General features: G+C 36.4%; 1 protein-coding gene and 1 pseudogene across 6 annotated transcripts in view; one reads left to right on the forward strand and one right to left on the reverse strand.

Moving 5' to 3' along the window:
- Positions 1 to 22,751, forward strand: part of MUSK (muscle associated receptor tyrosine kinase) — a 135,233-nt gene that overhangs the window by 64,372 nt on the left and 48,110 nt on the right. For 4 of the 6 annotated variants that reach the window (XM_032240326.1, XM_032240327.1, XM_032240328.1 and 1 more), the window contains 3 exons: positions 5,791 to 5,820; positions 11,158 to 11,282; positions 21,076 to 21,235. In XM_032240326.1, coding sequence (XP_032096217.1) covers positions 5,791 to 5,820; positions 11,158 to 11,282; positions 21,076 to 21,235 — 315 coding nt within the window. The remainder of the gene's footprint in view (positions 1 to 5,790; positions 5,821 to 11,157; positions 11,283 to 21,075; positions 21,236 to 22,751) is intronic. The other 2 variants (XM_032240330.1, XM_032240331.1) reach the window with 1 other exon arrangement.
- Positions 4,556 to 5,577, reverse strand: LOC116524596 (annotated as a pseudogene).

Genomic DNA, 22,751 nt, shown 5'->3' on the forward strand with positions numbered 1-22,751 from the left:
ACTTCATAAGTGATTGAATGAATTTCAAGCTTTAAAAGCCACCACTTTAACTCATCTGGGCATTCAAGTATTGCTTCAAGCCTAGAAAATCTCCACCATTATGTCTTCAAATGTAAATTCTCTGCTCTTCCTTCTATTATTTACTTCTCGCACTCCTGTAAACATACATTGGAGCTCTAAATCTGGTTTTCCCATCTTTTAATCTTTCACATTTCTGTCTTGTTTCTCTTTGGTCTCAGGGCTGTATGATGGCTTAAATACCATTTTCTGATTCTTTAATTCTTCACCTGAACTTGTCCAAGATTGAGTTTGTCATATTGTTTGTGTCTCTGTTTGGGTTGTTATTATCTTTTTAATTTCTAGCATTTCTACTATTAATTGTATTTCAATTTTGCCTGTTGGTTTTATAATTTCTTATTTTTGTATACAGCTACTATTATTTGAGGTTCTTAAACTCCCTTTGAACTACTTTAGTTTCTTCCAGAGTAAATTAATCCCCTAGTTACTGAATTCATTGAGTCAAAAGTCAATTTGTTCTTGCTTAGCAATTGTTTTCCTAATATGCTTTGAAATTATGATTTGCCACTGCAAATCTTATCATCATCTCTGAAATAATTTATTCATTTTCCAGTAATTTTTGAGGTTTCTCTCTACTTCCTTCATTCAAACAAGGTGTTGCAGGGAGCAATTGTAGGGCCCCCATCCTTTAATGTTTTGGAATTCAATCTAGACCCAGTGACTAAAGCAGTCGAAAGCATAACACATGTTTCTGACTACAATACTATGACTGCTCTGGTTTCAAGCAGTGAGCCTCCAGTCCCCCACCCCCTATAGTACATTTCTAGAGAAATCAAATTTCAAGCCTCTCTCTCTGTTTATAGAATTGGAACTCAGCAGTAACTGCTTATCTGTTGTGTTTTGTCTGCCTTCTTATATACGGAGATATTCATCTTGTTTTTTACTATGGCTTTGTCTTTTTAGAGAGCAAAAACTTATATCTTCATTATTGCGACGTACTTCTAGCTAGATGACTAAATTGTGATATCATAACACCATCTTGATTAGTACTCTTTACACTGTAATTATTATATATCATTATGTAAACTCTATCCAGTTGAATATATAAAAATAATAATTTATATTATTATTTGAAAGAGTTCGAAAGTACTGATGTTTAAAAGTGATTTTTTATCCACCTAGAAAAGAGTATCAACTCCAAAGCTACTTTAACTAATATGATAATCCTATTTACAAATAAAACACGTACTTATATACACACATATTAATAGTTTTCCTATATAGCAGAAATAATGTATTAGAAATTAATTATATAACAAGGCTTCTAACCAGGCAGCCTAAATACAGAGTCTGTTCACTTAATCTTTATGCTTATGCCACTGCATGATTTATTACTTACATCGACTTGTCCCTAATCACTAAGATAAGAAATTGACTAGTATACCTGAAAGCTTTTTGGAATGTCCATGCTCAAAGGAGCTCTTTCATACATATCCCAAATTCTTTCCCTTCATGATTTCAGTATTTGATTATTGCTCAAACCTTTCTAAAACATTTGTCCCAGGGTGGAGCTAGCCAGATCTTATTTGGCTTCATCTCTAAATTCTGTTCGCTTTATTTGCATGTTTTTTCTCATGACATCTCCAGTATCAGAAAGAGGAGGCCCCCATGCCATCTGAGAAAGAGCAAAGAATATGTGATTTCAGTCTCTTCTGAGACTTCAACTCTACATAGCCAAATTCCTATTATCTTCTTGGCTATGTCCACTCTTTTGTCCAAAGAAAACAAACCTTACCACAGCTCTGCCTGTTTTCTTGTCTGGTTTTGTTTCTTTCTTTTCACAAGGTCTATGTAATCTGTATGATTTTACTAAATGTCTTCCTTTTATTTTTATCAAAGAATCTTTATGGCTTTCCCTCTTCTATACAACAATTGATTTTCCCTCCAAATTCTTTCTCCAAACAACTAATACAGTGAATTGAGTAGGAAAAACTTATTTTATCTTCTCTAGAATCATCTCTCTCTCTCACACACACACACACACACACACTCACACACATAAACACACACAAACACAAATATTCCCATTCAAACTTGGGTAGATAGACTTTCTGGAAGATAGTAAAAAAAAAAAAAGGTTGGATATTCATGATTTTGAATAAAATTAATGAGCCAGCTGTGTTATATGACTAAATAAAAATTATGCAAATAGTCCACACAGAAGTAGAGCACTTAGAGTTCTGCAATTCTTAGAGTTTGTTAGATTCTCTGTCTGTGTTAATTTTAGTTCAGAATATCACAAGATAAGAGAAATGTGAGTTCAAAAGTGAACAATCAGAAGGGTAAATTGTGACTAACAAGCTTGGAAACATAAAAATATTTGATGAATTTCTTTTTTCATTCTTGTTAGCTGGACAGAAGTAGGAAAAAGGTCTTACGCATAGTAATTGTAAATAGATTGGTTTTCTGTTTGGTTTTGGTTTAGAGATATTCTCTCTCTTTTTTAACACAATTGATCAAAATTGGTTGCTACTATGGTACTGAATTCCTAATAAGTAAAACTTTTTAAGAAAATTATGGATTACTATTTACCTTGGATGTTGAAGTGAACAAATTATATCTCAAATTAGTCCAATAACAGCAGTCATTGATTATTCTAAATATCCTATTAGACAATTCCAACAAAATAGGATGAAAATACCTCACTAATGCCACTGGCAAATAACTTTTTAAAAGTAAGTGTGTTCTTCTTTCTGCAAGAGGCTGTGCTGTAGTTTAAAGGAAAATAAACCAACAACAAAAGTCTAATACTAACCCCAGAATAATTCTAGCTGTAACCTTCCTAAAGAAGTTTACCAGTCAATTTGGAAGACAAGAACAATGCATTACGTATAAAGCAATTAAATGAAAATGTAGTAATTAAATTGGAAGAAAGACGATGAAGCAGAATATTTTAAAATTGATAAGTGGTAAAACAATAAGTTGAGAATTCAAGAGTGATCATAGTAGGCTAGGCAAGCAGGATACATGGAAAAACTAGGACTACTGTTTGACCTTGAAATGACCAACGAAGTCATACACTGAATAAGTCATAGATACATACAAAGTCATACACTGAATACCTGAGCTTAAATAGGCCTATAGACTTTTCTTGTATAATTTTCTCTAAAGTAACCTCAATTGTGTGTGCATGTAAATGTATGTTAATGCATAAACATATATAAATTTGTATCTATAAAGAGGTATAATATATTTGCATTAGAAAGAAATTTTGATAGTCTATAAATGAAACCATAATTTCTGGTAGAAATTCTAAACTTCCTCGTAGGAAAATGACAAATCTTAGACATTCTTTCTTCTCTTGAGTTGGTCCTGTTTATTTACAGTGAAAGAAATAGGTGTATTCTTTCCAAGTTTTGCACTGCTTCCATTCCCAAACAAATAAGGCAAAATGAACAACAGAAACAACATCAAAGTGAAAAATATCAAAAGAAAATTAACATTGCCTAAAATTGAGCCTGTGCTCAAAGTAGAGTTCAAGTATAGTCCTATATCGATTATGGAACAAAACTGAAAGGAGACTCAGAATTGACCTGCACTTGCCCTTGAACCCTGACAAAGAGCACTCTAAGGGACGAAAATGACAAGTGAATATAATTCTCAAAATTTACCAATGGAAAAAAAATACTGATACTCTTTAACTTTAGTAGAATAAAATTTTAGAGATACCACAGCCACAGAATAAAGACACTTAAGATTCCTATAAAAACACCACGGCCACCCCAACCACTCTTAGGTATTTGGCTGATAAAGGAAAAAGAAAAAGAAGGAGAGAGAGTGAGGTTTTTTCACCCCAAATTTAGAAGCAAGGACATTGTTCTGGGGAACTAGAAAGATGTGCCCAGCACAAAGGCATTCGAATACAATTTTTCAGGTCTAATGTGGCCCAACCATGGACCTTCTTTTATTTCTTCTGATTAAGGTCTGTAATACAGACAGGGAATCTGCAGTTTCCAAATGTCCAGATCGCCAGTTTTCAATATGAAAGAAACTAATATTTATCCAATACCTATGCTTTACCAGGCACCATTAGGAATACTGTTAAAAAAAATTTTCTTCATTTGAAGGTACATTTGACAGATGACCTCTAAATTTCCTTTTAACAATAAATGTATCCAATTCACTGGGTTGATGGAGGTAGGGAAAGTTCAGACAGTAAAATCTATACTTTAAGTTCTAGGGTACATGAGCAGATCTTGCAGGATTGTTACATAGGTATACACAGACAATAGAGTCTAAATGAGGAATTACAAATTCACTTAAATATAAGGGATTTGGGTGTTAAGTATAAATATGAGAACTCCTCATTGGGAAGACTCAATGTCTGCAAAGGAGGTTGAATTCCTCGCTCTGCACCTGCAGCAAATCTCTAAGACTCATATCCTTTGTTTGGAAAATGGGCTAATTTTAGATGGAGAAAGTGAGGGGTTTCACTATTTATTTATGACAAATATTCCACACTCATGATTCTCACTAATCAGAAGTTGTTTGAGATGCTGTCAGACTTGACCAATCAGAGAATGGAGTCATCTGACTCACCCATTCTGAGAAATCCCCCACAGACAGTATAGGTTTTAAATTGGCCATTAAACCTGCCTGTGACCTTGTCAATTTTGGCTAAGTTCATCTGGATGGACACATGGTCCTTGGCAACCATAATGCGGTTGCAGGTGGAACATTTCCATCACATGTACAGGTCAACAAATTCAGGCTGGATAGTATCAATTATGTTCAATTACTGAGATATGGTGAGAGTTAAATGAGATCATGTAAAATGTGCATGAAAATATCCATAATCTGTGAAGGACTATGCAAGTGTATTGTTGTCATTGAATGTTGTTAGCAATAGCATGGCCATTTTTTACTTACAAATAAATATTGCAGTTGGCTTATTACTAACTCTAAGAAAGGTTCAAATTGACATGAACAAATAAAACTTCAGGAAAGAAAACTATAGCTCCATGTGGGATCTATGTCTGGTATGGTTATATTAGACATTTTGGAACAATTAATTTGGTTTTGTTGTCTTTCTTCTAGGATTTTTAAACATTTATAAATTCTCAGTGCTTTCTATCCAATCTAAACATTTTACAATATCCTGTGGACCTTACTTCCTTAGTAAATTCCCAGAAGGTAATGATTTGCTCCTTTCTGCTCTCCAAGCAGCTTCTGTGTTAGTGCAGAGTTGCAGATCTCTGTTGGTGGTAAGTTCTATTCTGCAGAAACCCCCTAATCCTCTGTTTACCACAACATGAGTCTATTGCCATAGAAATGATAGCTGAGATCCCAGATTCAACACTACTGACTTCACAGCAGGGCCTGGTAAGAAGAGACTCTAAGCTACAAGGGGGAATGCAATGTATGAGAATAGTAGGCACTCTGTGGCCCTGAAAGAAAGGGTAATTGTCAACATTAGAATAAAAATTCATGAAAGAGCTACATTGTTAGATACGCTGTAGTTTATTTTCTGTATAATACTGCCAGGCTAAAAGTAATCATTTGAAACCTTATGTCATTTAATAGTTTGCTTTCAAAAGGCCAGCAGTTTCCTTTGATTGCATTTGTTTCTTATTGAAATAAGAAACAAGCAGCTTCTAATTAATCTTGTTGCACACTTGATGTTTCTGTGGTCAAAGATTTCCCTTTTCATGATGTGTTGTTTTGTTTGCGTGTTTATTGTGTGTGTTTGTTTTGTCTTGTTTTTATTAACAGAAGAAAGGGAACCTGAACAAGATACTAAAGGTATTGTTTTTTTCTTTCTGCATGGCTTCTTATTAAATTCGTGGATCTTTTCAATTGTTTATTTTTGCTGACCTTATAAACAGCTCTAAGTGCCATTTTTTAAAGAAATAACAATGTATGGGGAATATTAAGTCACAGCGCTTAATCATGTTATTAGATAGGCTTCTTTATATATAACATGCTTACTGACCCTTTGCATTTCTTAAGGAAGATTGAGTCAAAAGAAATGTTTCAATCTGGTGTCTTTGGAAATGCAAACAAAATGAAATAAAATGAATCAGCATGAAAGTATAAATCCCGGATAAATTGGAAAAGAAAGCTACGCTTTGACTAAAAGACTTCATTCTTGGGTAGGGGGCTTTACAGTTTTTGGAGGAATCTTAGAATGTGAAGGTGCCAACTTAGGTTTTTATTGGGATGATTTCAACAAGCTGAGGCGTATTGTGCAATTGCTCCATATCAATAAAAATTAAGTTATTTTCATTGCATATAGACATATATACATAGCGGAATATGTTTAGAAGAAAATAGCTGGAAATTAAATTTATTTGGGGAAAACTCTCCTATAGAACAACAGTTTCCTGTCAAAAAAAAAAAAAAAGTACCTTGCATTCTGATTAAGCCCCAAACTGTGTGCTTTTCTAACCTAAAATTTGATATTTGGGGGATGAAAGTCATGAGTTCTTATGTAATAGAGTTGACTGTAGGAATTAATCCTAAACTAGTATTATTTAAAACAGTATCTCCTTATCTTAGTATCTCATATAAAGTACTGAAAATGTTTTTTTTATTTTTAAATATCAGGTTGCTTACAACTAAATGCAGGTACAAACGCATTTTACCTGGTCCTATGCAATTTTTTTTCTTAATTTATTCCTACCAGTCATTGCTGGTTTGAATCATGTAACCTAAAAACCCTCATCAAGGGAAGCTAGAAAGTAACAAAAGAGCAAGGGGAAAGAAACTCCATGGGAGCTCATTGTGCCTTTGGAAATAACTGCTCAGAAATAGAAATTGATAAAAGACTTAAGTATTCCTCCGGCATTGCTCCCTTACCAAGAAAAGAGAGGTAGTTCATCTCCAGCCAAACCACTCATTTATTTCAGGACTTAACATGGATCCCCTGTCCCTTGGGGCTTTTATTGCACCCCAGTACAATTTCAGAGTGAATTACGCCTTTATCTTTTTGCTATGTATTACTCTGTAAGATGACAACCAATAATAAAATTGATTCTGTATCTGAAAGTGCCTTGAAATAGGGAGAGAATATAACGTGGTTATGTTACAAAAGATTTTGGAACTGCTGGCTTCTTGAGTTCCACTTGCATTCTCCACTTGCAGTGAGCCCTGCAAGTCTGCCCAAGATAAATTAAAGCTCCAAACTCATGAATAAATCCCATGAGAGAAAACCCAGAGATAAATATATGACCTGTGTCTATTTTCCATGCTGCAGATGAACTTGCTGGCCCACAGGAAAGCAAGTGGTTTAGGGCTCACAGTGAACTGGAGAAAGATGGATTAAACTATGTACAGAAAGAGGGGCTTGATGATTTTTTTGGTTTAAAAATCCATATCAACACAGCTATAAATGTTTTCCAACTTATTAAATAATAAATGCTCCTTTTTTAAGCAGTTTGTTTATGTAACAAAACACTTTTATATTCTTTCATGCAAATAAAACACAAAATGGGGATATTCTATACCCATTTTATTTGATGAGAAACATGTCATATAACTTAAGTCGATGACCTAGAATACATTTTCAGCTGTGACTACCACTGAAATAATGGGATTTACTGCCGACCTATGTCCAAGTTTGTTATGGCAGGTGTATTATTATTCATGGAGCTTAATCTGGCACTTATTTTTAATTGCAACTGGCTTTATTGTTTTTGATGCTTGAAAAACATGTCAAAATTTCCTGCATCACCTTTTTACCTTTCAGATTTGAAGATGATAAATTTGAGTATTATGCAATTGCTCAGATAGAGTTGGGTAAAAATATATCAACTTTATTGCTGATAAGGCTGGAGTGAAAAATAAAGATTTCTATTCCATGTAAGAATTAGACTAGCATAACTTCTGTTTCCTCATCCTCCTCCTCCCTACCCCATTCTTTCCCCTTTCACTCCTAGTTGTAGGATGAAGAGACCCTGACCTGGTGAACTTACTTACCTACCACACACACACACATATATATATATATATATATACATGTGTGGTATACATATATACCACATATATATATATACACACACACACACACATATCATGCAGGGTTCTAGAAATATAGATATGTAGATAGATACATAGATTATATCAGTCGGCCCATATTAATAAGCAAAGCAAACCTTGCCCTTGTGATGCTTACATTCTAGAGAGGAGAGACAGACAAAAAACAAAAACAAGAAAACAAATAAATCAGTAATTACCGAATGATTCAGATAGTGGTAAGTGTTATGATAAATTATAAACAAGGGTAAGGGGAATGGGGATGAGAAAGTACTATGATAAGGAAACATTTGAGTGGAAACACAAGAGGCATCTGCTATCTCCTTTGAGAAGGGAGGAAGACTGGGAGGAAGGGTGAAAACTAACTTTCAATACTGAAAAAAAGGGGTTGAGTTTTTATTTTATCATCTGGAGAGAATGTGAGAGTGCAGGAGAAAGCAGCTTCCTTTTAATCCCTGGCCTTTTTGTCCTCTTAACTTAACCCACTGCAATTAACAAAACCCATGGCCAAAGTATATCTGTTCCCTTCAGAAAGAAGTTTATCAGCAGTCTCACATTCAGGAAGCTACCTATAAAATGTCAGTAGTAAGCCTGTACCCGCCTGTGCTCCACTGGAGCCCCAGTAAGTTCCCATGGAGGGCAGAGTAGTACATTAATTAAATTAATTCCGAAGTCACATTGAATCACTCTGTTTTATTTACCATCCCACATGATGCTTGGTTGCATTGTGCAATGTGGATAATCAGAGGTTTTGCAATAAGACCAAATAATATTCCAAATAATATAATAACAGCCAAAAGAAAAAAAAAACTGCTGTAAATTAAGACAAAATAAAACCTTTCTGATTACTATATTTCCAGGAAGAATTTAAAGACCCCAAATTAAAACTCTTGGCTTTATAAATTAAAGCAGCAAGACATAATCAAAATTGTATTATTCTCCAATTTTTTATTCTGCTCCTCTTCAGCCAGAAGGCTTTCATTCAAAAAGACTTTTTGATTCTGAAAGTTCAAGGACATAGTCAATGTTACTAGAACATTTTGCTAGCACTATTTTCCAAATCTCTCAAAGATCTTGCTTGTTTCAGATTCTCAGGGGCAATGGGACCCGTAAGATGGTCATGCAGTAGTCCCACACTCAAAAAATTTAGGAAACACAAGCATAGCCCCAACCCCTACAAGAGTTACTTTAGCCAGATGATGCACATGGATGCTATGTCTCTGTTCCTGCAACTAGAAAATATTAGACGAGTACCTGGATGCACCCTTGCTAGGATGCCTGTCAGTGTTAGTTATCAAGTGTGAATTTAGACTGAGTTGGGAGAATAAGAATCCAAGCAGGGCCACACATTGCATTTAGGTAATATGTCTCTTAAGTCTCTTTCAATCTATAACAGATCACTCTTTCTTTCGTACCCCCTAATGCTAATAATTTTCCCTGTTAAATGTCTGGGTTTGATTGAATTGCATCTCCATAGTGTTCTTTGAAATATTACTCAACCCTTTAATTTTTATAGATTGTTAATTAGATCCCAGGACCTAAAATCAGGCTCAATTTTGGTTTTGGGGGAGAAATTCAGCTCCATATTAAACATTTCATGCCATTCTTTGTTATTTTTTTGTAATCTCTTTCTGCCTTGAAGACAGCATCTTCTTTGTCTCCTGGCTTTTGGGCCCCACATTTGTATATCTAAAATATCAATATCCAAAGATAGGAAGTCAAATTAATTTAAATTCACAAAAAGTCCCCAATTGTCAAACAAATCAAATACTCCTTAATCTCTTTAAATTATGCAATGCTTTTTAAGAGGTATTCAACAATCAAACCAACTTGTGACACTGCTCCGGACCTGTTCTATCATTGTCCCACATATCTCCTTATCTAGTACATGTAGTCTCCCCATACTTTAGTTTAGAATCCAGTCTTCACAAATTTCAATTAACTAGAACTCAGCTTCAAAGCATTGTGCTAATTGGGGCTTCATACACTAATATTATGTTCTGTGCTTAAGTCCTAGAAATCAAAAGCTAGGAGCATAAAATACATTTACAGTATAACAGGTCATCCAAAAGATTCCATAACAGTTTAAACAAACACTGAATTTGAAGTCAGAAGACCTGAGTCCAGGTTTCTCATTCATCACTCTTGTTACCTTGGGAAAGCATCTTACTTAAATTAACAAAGATTTGGTTTCCACATCTATAAAATAAGAGCAAGAATCTAGCTGATCTCTGAAGTCTCTTCCAAGTTTAATGATTCTGTGAATCTAAGTATCCTTCAATTTATAATGCATTGTGAGCTTCAATCCCACTCTTTAAAGGTAAAATTTCTTCCTACATCAAAATAACTTCCTCTTACTTAATCAGTGGGGATTCAACATTTGAAAGGAATATAAACTACTCATTCTCCTGCCTATACTTTATATAAAATATCCTCTTTTGCCCAATATATCACCTGAAAAGTTTGACACAATTTTTCTACCCTCCCATTGTGATACAGTTGAGGATGTAAAACATAATTATTTGATTAATTCAATAAAACACTAGCCTATGCTTGCTCTGGTCAAGAACCCTGTCTGAAACAATACAGCTGTCAACAAAACAGGCAAGGCTTTTGGCTTCAAACAATCTAACGAGAAAGGGGAATAATAGACAAGTAAAAATAAGTAAGGTAATTTCAGATAGTTGTAAAGTCTGTAAAGACAATAATGTAGGCTGATGAAAAGTGAATGGGGGGAGAATTACACTTGATGTTGGGTGATTAAGGGGGAGCTTTCTGAGAAAATGTCACTTAAACAGAGACTTGAATGATCCAAGGAACCCGCTATGTGAGGATCTAGGGGATGAGTGGTCTAGGCAAAGGAAGAACAAGGGCAAGTTTCTATGTTAGGAATAAGTCAGTGTGTCCTTGAGTAGTGAGAAATGTATAGGTATAACATAAAGGGCTTGCAGGCTCGGCCATGGCATTTGGCATTATCCTTAAAAGAGAGCAAACACTGAAGGATTGCACATAGGGGAACATGGTCTAATTTGCATTTTTAAAAGATCACTCTAGCTTGACCACTTCCTACAGAAGCATCACTCACAACTTCTCTCTTCCTAACAGTTTTTGCCAGGATCCTGCGGGCTCCTGAATCCCACAATGTCACCTTTGGCTCCTTTGTGACCCTGCATTGTACAGCAACAGGCATTCCTGTCCCCACCATCGCCTGGATTGAAAACGGAAATGCTGTGAGTGTCATGTGTGTGGGGACTTGTCTGGGGAAGACCCTTCGGTGGTGAATTGCAGGATAGACCATATACTTGTAGTTACCCAGATTTCTGTCATTGGTCTCACCTATACCACTTTTCAAAGCCTCCCAGTATCTTTGTCCTAGAAGCCATTGCCATAGAAATCAAACTGCAAGAGTTTGCTTCTTGTATCGTGAAGAATACTAGAAAACCAAATTCTTTCTCTGTGTCTTTGTGTAAATGGGAAGTGGTAACAATACCTTCCCATATAAGTAAAATAATTTTCATAAAACTCATCAGTGAAAGATTAGTCCCCTGCCAGAAGCTACTTTGATGAAAAGTAATTCGGAATTCGGAATCAGGATTCATGTTAGTTCAACATTCTTTTCATCCTTTTTAATAGTGGTAATAATAACTGATTTATATTAAGTGGTTATTTTCAGCAAGGCCCTATTTCAAGCACTTTACCTACATACATTCATTCATTTATTCATTCTACAAGTGTGTATTGAGCTTCTCAACATCTATCACTATTCCAGGCCTTATAGATACGGGAGTAAACAAAACAGGCTAAGTTCTCTGCCCTCAAAGATCTTACCTCCTCATGGGGAAAGACAGGAAAATATGTGTTGTATGTGTATGGCATCAAATGCTATAGAGAAAAATGAAGCAGGAAAAGGGGACAGAAAGTTCAACCTTAGGAGAAATTAGAACTCTCCTATACTATTCATGGGAATGTGAATTACTACAGTCACTATGGAAAAAAGTATAGATGTTACTCAGAAAACTAAAAATAGAATTGCCATATGATCCAGCAATCTCACTACTGGATGGATATACAGCCCAAAGAAAGAAAATCAGTATATCTAAGAGATATCTGCACTTCCATTTTTATTGCAGCATTATTCACAATAACCAAGATATAGAATCAACTTAGGTATCCATCAGTGGATGAGTGGATAAAGAAAATGTGGTACATATACACAATGAAATATTACTTATCCATAAGAAGAATAAACTCCTGTTATTTGCAACGACATGGAAGGAACTGCAGGACATTTATGTTGAGTGAAATAAGCCAGACACAGAAAGACAAGTATTTCATGTTCTTGCTCATATGTGGGAGCTAAAAACAAATTGACCTCATGGAGATAGAAAGTAAAATGATGGATATTAGAGGCTCAGAAAGGTAGTGGGGAAGGAAGGTTTGTTATGGGTATATACCTATAATTAGAAGGAATAATATCAAGTGCTTGGTAGCTGTATTAGTTGGTTGTCACATCACGACAAAGAAATACCTGAGCATGGGTAATCTCTAAAGAAAAAAGTTCCAAGAATACTTCCATTACTTTGCTGACTTCCTTCAAGCTGGCTCCTACTTATAGCCCCTGCTATATCTGAACTTTGAAATTTTCCATGAATTTATAGGCAAAATGTAACCATTCTTCTCTCAGTAAACCTCTTCTTTTGTGCCAGGTTTCACTTCTTGTGTCTGTTTTCCCTCTGATTCATGTTTATTTTGTGTTGTTTCCTTGTATGCCTAGTTATCTTTGTTTACCTGTTATGCACTGTAGGTTTCAGCTACTTAGTTGATGTTAATTTTTCTATCTAGCCAATCACCTCTCTTTATCTTCCAAAAATTGCAGAAAATGTCTGATCCTTTGATAATACCATCTTTCTATACATTTATTTTTCTTAATTTTATGTTTATCTTTTAGGATTTCGGGTCTATAAACAAGAGTTAAACATGTGAGCTAAGATTATTATTACTGTAACTCAGCTGTTGAATGAACAGGACTTGCACGTAACACAATCTTACTTTCTTTGTCATTTTATTCAGCGAATTCTTTTGCCACTATTTAAGCATACCTTAAGGAGGCTCTGTGATTTTTCTGGTTACTATTAGTTGATTTGAAATCATTAACATCCCAACTTAGTCATTTAAGTGTCTAGACCCAAGTCATAACCAAAGCATCCAATGGCATTCACAGTTCCTCCCTTCTCAGGGATATTGCAGTTTAACTTTCATATAAAAAAAATTACAGTTGGCTTCTTAGCTCATGCTCACTCATTCTTCCCCCATTTCCTAGCTGCTATGTATGATACCAGAAGGATTGGGTGGGAGGTAGGGAGGAGCAATAACTGGTCCAGGAGAGCTCTAACTCAACTGACACACTTGTAAGTTGGCTTTATACCCTCTGTGGCTGCCAGATATTTAAAGCTGACTCTTACCCTCATAGACACATTCATGATTCTTCAGAAATCAGGGAACATTTAAGATGACATCAGTGATGCATTTTCCTCAGGCTAGCCACCTTTGACCACATTAGCAAGCCCCCAATTTGTTAGTTGATGGAAAGTCTCTCTATGTTGGGGTCTAGTCAGTCCCCCAAAAAGTCATCTTGGGAGGATTGAAAATGACTCCCAATCAGATTTTCTATAAAACCTTTTTACTGACAAACTCTGGAAGCTCAGCTATTAATGGTACCATTTGGAGATCAAAGAAGTGTCCCAAATCAGGACATCATCCCAAATTGTGTTTAATGCAAACATCGCAACAAGAATATGGGTGACTTCTTTTTAAAGAAGGTGAAACCTTATGGTATAACTCAAATGATATTAAGCATAATTTCTACCCAATCCAAGGCACTTTCTTTCATGGACTTGAACTATTTCATATCTTCGTGACTTTCTTTTCTCCAAGATTACATCAGTATGTTAGGGCTGCCATAACAGAATATCACAGAAAATTTCTGTGTCTTAAACAACAGAAATTTTTTTTCTTATGGTTCTAAAGGCTGGAAGTCCAAGGTCAAGGTGCTATCAGGGTTGGTGTCTGGTAAGGCCTCTCTTCCTGGCTTGCAGGTGGCTTCACATGGTTACCTCCCTGTATCCTCACATGGCTTTCTTTCCTTGTGTGTGCACTTCTGGTGTCTCTGTGCCTACAAGGATGAGCACCAAAAATCCCAGAGTGTTTTTTCATAACATGGTTCTTATTCCTAAATTGTTTTTATTTCTCTCTTTTGTAGGCCATTATAAAGTTTCTTCTAAATTAAATAACAGTGACTAAAACTAAGGTAAATACTCTGGAGCAAAACAAACAATAAAAAACAGCCTTAAAACAGGAAGTTATCCTGTCATTAGGGCTTGGCACACTGTAGACTTTAAAAGCATTTCACAGCATGAAAGAATGGTAACCCTGAGGCATCTCCATGTAATAAGTTAATTTGTATACTGCTTTTAAATAAAGTTAAACAACCTTCAGTTTCAGAAAGATAGAAGGGAAGAGAGTTCAGAAGACTGAGAGTGAAGTTTCCCAGACCTGTAACCTTATTCAAAGCATCTGGACATGGATCACCTCGAGAACATTATGCTAAGTGAAATTAGCCAGATACAGAAGGCAAATACCAAATGATCTCACTTGTACGTGGAATCTAAGAGTTGAACTCACAGAAGCACAGAGTAGAATGGTGGCTGTCAGGGATGGGAGGATGGGGAGACGGTCATCAAAGAGTGCAGAGTTTCAGTCATGCGAGATGACTAAGTACTGGAGATGTACTGTACCATATAGTGACGACAGTTAACAACACTGTATTGCACACTTGAAATTTGCTAAGAGGGTAGGTCCTAAGTGTTCTCACCACATACACACAAAGGTAACCATGTGAGGTGATAGTTCACTATCTTGATTGCAGAGATTATTTCACAATATATATGTATATCAAAACAGCACCTAGTTCACTTTAAATAGATACAATTTCTATTTGTGAGTTATACCACCAATAAGCTTAAAAAATTAAAAGTCTAATTTTGTTTTTTTTAAAAAAAGGAATCTCAAAAAATAATGCTTTCCTCTATACTTGTACCTGGCCCCACCCTTGTCCCTGTAAAGCAGGGTGCCCTAAGAAGATTGATTGGCTGCAGCCCGAAAGGTGAGAACCAGAACATAAGACAAGAAAGGGAAGAGGGGGAAGGCAGGGAAGAACATGGAGAACAAAATGTGTCAATGTGTGAAATTTTAGTTGGATGTCATAAAACAGGGAAAATGCCAAAATCTATGGCTACCCCAATAACAAAGCATGTCTTATGGCAATGGCACCCTCCAAGTCATATAATTCATTTGTTATTGTCATTTTCACTATCATTTTTGCAAAATCAATTTTCTCATAATTTGTTAATAAAATTGTTTTATTTTATTTGTCTATCCTACATCCTTTCAAATATAGTACATAAAGAAATGAACGTGCTTTTCCAGCTTGTAACTTGAGGCATGGTAGAATGAGAATTAGACAGAGAGTTGGAAGACTTAGCTTGTAAATGCCTCTCTTTAGCTAATGTGATTTGGGGGTCCATTTACTACTCAGACACTAATTTTCTCATATCTATGCTAACACAGATGTCAGGTAGCTGTCAAGATGAACTCTAATGTGGCAACAAGGCTAATGTTCCCTGATTTTGTCCAGTTACAATAAAGTAACTTGGAGTCCCTGTTCTTCTTTACCTCTCAAAGTACATTTCAAGTGTTATTTAAAATTTGAATATTATTTGTCAGTGTGTTTTGCGGCTCTTGTATGGAAATTGTTACAGTTGTCTTAAGCCTTATAAAAGAGTATAAAGACAACCTAAGAAAATTGGGAGACTGACAATATAACTTCACTAATTTGTCTATGTAAAAATAGTAATAAAGAAAATGGAAAGGTGTACACTTTTTAAATTTTTACTCTTTTCAAAAGACTCATATGAGGTTAGAAGGGAAAGATGAATGATTATTTTCTGTTGAAGTTCAGGAATAATAAGAGTAGGATAGTTTAAGATCGTTTCGGTCTTATTGAGACCCCCCAACTTGTAAGTTGGGGTCATTTCACAAAAAATGAAAGGCAAAATAAATTTATCACCTCAGATTCTAAAACAACAACAAAACAAACTAAGTGAATTCCATCCAGGAAGAAAGCAAAGTACATCCGCAGTCCTTATGGTCAGAGAGTGCACGTTGCTCTTAGAGCCAAGTTTAGTTCTTGGTAATTCTACCCAAGTCTGAAAGGAAATCAAGACGACTGTCCACATTGACGCAAATCACAGGACACGGAGGCAATGTCAGGCATTTAATGTTGTAAAAGTAGCAAACTGGAAAGCCCATGGAGGAGAACACAGAGAATCCTATAGTCCTGATATCATTTTTGGTGGACCGAACAAAGACAAATGCAGAGCTGGGAGATATCTGGCACAGAATAAAACAGTTTGAACTGTGGCTCTTCCCTCACTACAAGTTAGTAAACTAATGCCGTAGCATGCTACTAAGTACAATGGGTACTCTGAAAGATGTGACTGTTCCCTTTCTCCCCCTCTGTGAACCTGCTAGTAAACCAAAACCCTGAACAGTTAGAGTCAAAGAGCAAGAGAAAGTCCAGCAACATGCCCCACAGGGATTAGAAAATATCTTGCTTTCCTCCTATGGAAATGCCATACATTTTTTGTGGAAATCTGAATTCACAGATGAACTTCAGAGTGAATGGTAATATTCCTTTTGTTTTACAGTCTTGGAAATAGTTTGGCATGGATAGAGCAGAGCTTACTTTATAAAAAGAAAATTCTCTGTATTTTTATAAGTATATTTATTTAAAGTTATACCAATAATATCCCTGTTATTTTGGCATGCAACTAAAAAATATAGAAAAGTTTCATGTCCCTCTTGCTTTGTCCAATAAACATAATTTCTAAAATATTTCATCAGAATTTTATAAAATAAATAGCCAAATCACCTAGGTTGAGATAGTGCTTTTAAATTTTCTTAAAGGGAGGCATATCTATGTTTAGACATATTTTTAAGAGGCTAGTTTTGGTTAAAAATACATGACCCATGAAGTCCTTTTATCTTACAAGCTGAGTAAACCAAAATAATTACATGTAACAAGTCTTATGTGGAATAATTCAGCAGACTGTTTGAAAGAGCCTAATATTTATGGCTACATTAATCAGAAAATCGATGGAAATGTCTCTCGGTTTATCCCTTTTTCTATGATTCATAAACAGACATTATGACAACTGCATAAATATAAACCCTACTAGGCCACATTCTTTTTTTTTTTTCCCATTTATTTATTTTATTGCATTTTAGGTTTTGGGATACATGTGAAGAACATGCAAAATTGTTGCATAGGTACACATGTGGCAGTATGATTTGCTGCCTTCCTCCGCATCACCTACGATGAGTTTGGGTCCTTTGTAGGGACATGGATGAACCTGGAAACCATCATTCTCAGCAAACTGACAGAAGAGCAGAAGATCAAACACCGCATGTTCTCACTCATAGGCGGGTGTTGAACAATGAGAACACATGGACACAGGGAGGGGAGTACTACACACTGGGGTCAGTTGGGGGAAAATAGGGGAGGGACGGTGGGGGGTGGGGAGCTGGGGAGAGATAACTAGGCCACATTCTAACAGTTCCTCAAGTATTCCCAGCCAGCTAAAACTATTTGCAAGACAGAGCCATTGAGACCAGAATACCTTTGAGAGGTCTTCCTTTGCTAAGGTCAAATCATAAAATTACCAGATTATCCATAGCTGGGGGTAGATTCTCTCAAGATGGCATTATTAATGTATTAATGATACGTTAAGAAGTACTTGACAGGTCTATAGCTGCTCTATCAATTTCAAAGAGTGTTTACACACATTATGTCAGGTATAAATTATTATGCCTATTTAATAGAGACTCCTATCGTACTGCCTCTTTTTAGAAAAAAAGATGTTTTATTTTGATTTTTATTATATATGAGGGGTAAAACATGATGTTTAGATAACATATACAATGAAACGATTACTATAGTCAAGCCAAGTAACAGATTCATCTCCTCACACAGTTACTGCTAACTCAGAAAGACAGAACATCACACCCAGAGCAGAGAGCTGTTTCTCCAGCTCCCTCAGGTTGATATGCCTGAGTGACTTAGAGAACATCATGTATTTCCTGTAACTACCAAACATAGTCACCTCAAGTAAGTACTCTGTTTTCTTTAGGCATAACTTGGTAAAAGCTCACAGTATTAATCCAGACTCACCCCTTTGATCTTTTAAACCTGAGGAACGATAAAAGATCAAAATGGAGGGCAGAGGGAATTGCTTTTATTTTCAGATCATCAAAAATATTAAACTGTTGATCAGAACGATCCATGAAGAAAGAAAAACAAATTCAAACTATGACTAACAGGGCCTGCTGTGCATGAGTCACAGACTGAATCAAGCAAGGCCTCTGAAAGCAGGGGGAAAGTATTCAGGAGCCACTTCGTACCCAAGCATGAACCTCCTAACATGTTGGTCTCTTTGCTGAACTATTTCAACACCTGGATGAAATCCAGAAGAGAGGTCAGGCAGTTTAAAAACTGCTTCTCTTTTCTGCTTAAGGATGTTTTCAGTGATCTTGAGGAAGTGTTTAAGAATGACTTTCTTAGGTGTGAACATGAAAACAGTGGAACTTAGGGCAACATTTGGGGAGATTCCTGGCTTCAAAGTTGTCTCTAAGGCATTGCACATTCCTGCTTCTTGTAAAAGGGAACCATCTTTGCAAAGAATTTTCAAACTGTTCTGGAAAAAGATATTTATAAACAAAATATAAAATACAAAATAACATAAAGTCTGTTGATTGAGCATAGAGGCTTGGGGTCTTCAGCTTTTTTCTCATTGTTGCTTTGTATTAAAATTCAGGAGAGTCCAAATATTTTCAGTCCCTTTGATCTAACTTGGATACTCATATAACAAAACATTGCACTTCTGATAAATATGATAATGATGAATTCAGTTTGAATTCCCAGCTGAGTGCTTGTCTCTTAAAAATATTTTTCTCTCCACTTTGTTAATTTCTCATAGAATCTAGGCTGCTTATCTGGGGAAAATGCCACGATACTTGATCTGACCTGGAAAGATTCCCCAGTTAAGGTAAATTGATAATCACATAAGCCAGTTTTTATCATAAGAACTGAGACTATTCGTGAATGTAAAGAATAAAAAGACAAGCTAGTTGGACAACGTTCATGGCCTAATTGCTACATAGTGCTTGGTGCCAGGGATAGCCAGACACCTGGCAGCTAGGAAGAAAGTCTGACTTACCTCAGGGCTTTCTTCTTCCTGGCTAGTCAAACTGTGAAAATCCTCTCATGCAATACAATAAAATAATTGGCTCCAAAATGTCTCATTCTCAGCCTCATTCCCTGATACTGGACAGAGGAATCTCCTTCAGCCAAGAAGCCAAGTGCAGGCCACTATGGGACCTACCTCCACTCCTTTAAGTTAAAGTCAAGGCATACCACAGCTGATACCTTAATTGTCATTTCACTTCAATTTTCCTGAAATTGGCATCATCTTTCCCTCATATAAGTAGTGTTAATTAAAGATTGGTTATTGAAAATATGGTATCGTGCTCAAGAAAACAGTGGGGAAAAAAAACACCGTTTTATAAAATGCTACCACCTTAACAATGACATTTGTCAGACATGGATTTTGTTCATGGTTGGTTGATTTGTTAAGGTAATTGTTACTCTTGTTTTCTAAGGACTTTCATTTGTTCTCTCTTCTAGGACTAGGGAAGGCACTGTGACATAATAACTAAAAACATAGGCTTTGGCGTTAGACACACTAGGATGCAAATTCTAACTATGCAACCTTGTAAAATGTGCTGGGCAGCTATCTTTCCTATAGAGTTAGAGTAATGTTGACTAATACATATGCATTTATATAAATTCAGCTGTTAATTGGGTGCCAATATTGCAGTGATATCTTGGCTTTTTAAGAACATTTGATTTTCTCGTTTAAATAGTACCTCCTGCATGAACTTCCTAACATGTTGGTCTCTTTGCTAAACTGTTTCAATTCCTGGATGAAGTCCAGGAGAAGAGAGGTCAGGTAATTTAAAAACTGCTTCTCTTTCCTGCTAAGGATGTTTTCAGTGACCTTGAGGTATTATGTGTGTATTATGTATGTCATGCCTCAGAGGCAGACTTGGCTTCAGAAACATTTTTCTTGATAACCATCCACTTATCTGATGCATTTATGGAGAACTGGAGTTATGAAAATAAGTCCGTAAGTCTGCAACCTCTCATGCTTAACTATCACCTGCAGGACATTGAGGACATATTTCGGAGGATCCACACCGTATATTATTCATACCTTGCATTGGTTACCTATGGCTATGTCACACACCAGCCCAAAGTTTAGTAACTTAAACCAATAACTATTAGTGCTCACAAGTCTGTAGTTCAACTGGGTGGTTTTGCTGATTTGGTTTTGCTGCTGAGCAGGACTGCCTGGTCTTGGCTGGTCTAGTTCCTGTGATTGGCAGCTGAAAGGGTGCTAGTTGGTTCAGAATAGCCTTACGTGTACCTCAGATAGCTGTGGTTGGTTCCTACCTGGGGCAATGGGGATAAACAGGCCATGTGTGTTTCATCTTCTAGCATGCTGGCTCTTGGTTATTTATAGGTGGCTCCAGAGTCCATAAACAAGACAGCAAGCCACAATGTGCAAGAACTTTAGTTTCTGCTCATTCATTCCAAAACACATCACAAGGCTAATCTAAATTCAAGTTATGGAGAAAAATGCTATTTCTTGAGGGAAGAGCTACAAAGACACATTGCAAGGGCATGGGCATAGGGAGGGCAATTTTCTTTTTTTTTTTTGGCTATTTTTGCAGTGCACCACATGCACTTGATTATAATCTTAATGCTTTTCTCTTCAAATCTATTGACACGATATAGTAAGAAATCCTTGACTGAGTTCTATCTTTTATTTTCCTTTATTACATCAGGTTTCTTCTGGGTCCATTCAAGAGAGTGTGAAAGACCGAGTGATTGACTCAAGACTGCAACTGTTTATCACCAAGCCAGGACTCTACACATGTATAGCTACCAATAAGCATGGAGAGAAGTTCAGTACTTCCAAGGCTGCCGCCACCATTAGCATAGCAGGTAGGATGCCCCTTCATGTCTGCATTGTTTCAGGAGAGGGGAGAGTTGATACTATTCTACAATATCCAGCATTAGAGAAAATCTTCCTTTTATCTCTTATTTCAGTTGCATTTGGGCTATTTCCTCCTCCATGGGGATACTCCAGAGGTGACCTAGATATGGATTTCAGGAGATTTGCTGCCTGAAAAACTAAATTCTCAAATGCCTGTCCAAGTGATAAGTAACAGGTTCCAGGAGCTTGTGTCTTCCTTCCGTTTTTTTATCTTTTTTTCTTTTCTCCATTTCTCTTTCCTCCTTCCTTTCCTTATTTCCTCCCTCCCTGCTTCTCTTCCTCCCTCCCTCTCTCCCTTCCTCCCTCCCTCTCTCCCTTCCTTCCTCCCTCTCTCCCTTCATTCCTCCCTCTCTCCCTTCCTTCCTCACTCCCTCCCTCCTTTCCTTATTTGCTCCTTTTCTCCCTTCCTCCTCCCATCCCTCCCCCTCTTCGTTCCTCCCTCTTTCCTTCCCTCCCCTCCCTTTTCCTTTTCTTTCTTTAATTTCCTTTCCTTTTCCCCACTCCTCCTTCCCTCCCTGGGTTGATAAAACTTTCCAAAGCTCCCATGGAGAAAGTTGGCAGACATTCAGCATGCTTGTGCCAATTTCTGCATGGCTATTTTTTGTGGGCATTTTTTACCTAAAAGCATGATCCTTGTGGTCTTTCCCTTTCCTGCTTCAGGCAAGCCACAGGTGTTTTCAAGAGAAAGGCTGATACACGATTTCTAGGATATTTGTGTCGAGTTCTAAAGGTTTATTTTTAAAATGTAAATGTCCCAAAGTCTTCTGAGAACATTTATAGAATTCCTAGAGATGGAAATAACCCCTGTATCAGGAAATGCCAGGCATATTATATTCATAGCATGCCTATGGCTCAAGGGTCAGGAGAAAAGTGCTTGGCCTGACATGTAAGGCAAGCACGGGTAGAGCCTGTGCCTAGGGCCAGCTCCCCACAGCCTGCTGTTTCTTATTACAGTGCCACCTCTTTGATCTTCCCTGATGGGGAACTTTCCAGTAATGTCTGTGGTTTGTAATATGAGGTGAATAAAAGCCGTGGATAAATGATAAGGAGCACTGGACAAGGCTGGCCCTCTGGGACAAGTCTATGAAGGAAAAAGAAGACTCCAAAATTAAGGCTCCCTCTCCTTTCTCCTGGATGATATCTCTTCCTACCATGTCTTCTGACATCTTATCGGTTATTCCATGATTATTCCCAAAGGTGGGAAATATCATTCCCACCTATCTATATATTGATAGTACCTATAATATCAGTTCTTCTATGATTATTCTCACAGGTGGGAAATCATTTCTCTCAGAAAATGAAAAGTCTTCTAAAAGTAAATTCAACTCAATTTAACAAATAATAATAATATATAATTAGTAATAGTATAGTAATAATCATATAATATTATATAAATAGTAATAAGAATTACTATTTACATAGCACTTTGATGTTACAAAGTACTTTTATATGCATTTATCAAAT

The sequence above is a fragment of the Sapajus apella genome, unplaced genomic scaffold (assembly GCF_009761245.1).
Source record: "Sapajus apella isolate SASKATOON/1434 unplaced genomic scaffold, GSC_monkey_1.0 scaffold46, whole genome shotgun sequence".
Classification (NCBI taxonomy): domain Eukaryota; kingdom Metazoa; phylum Chordata; class Mammalia; order Primates; family Cebidae; genus Sapajus; species Sapajus apella.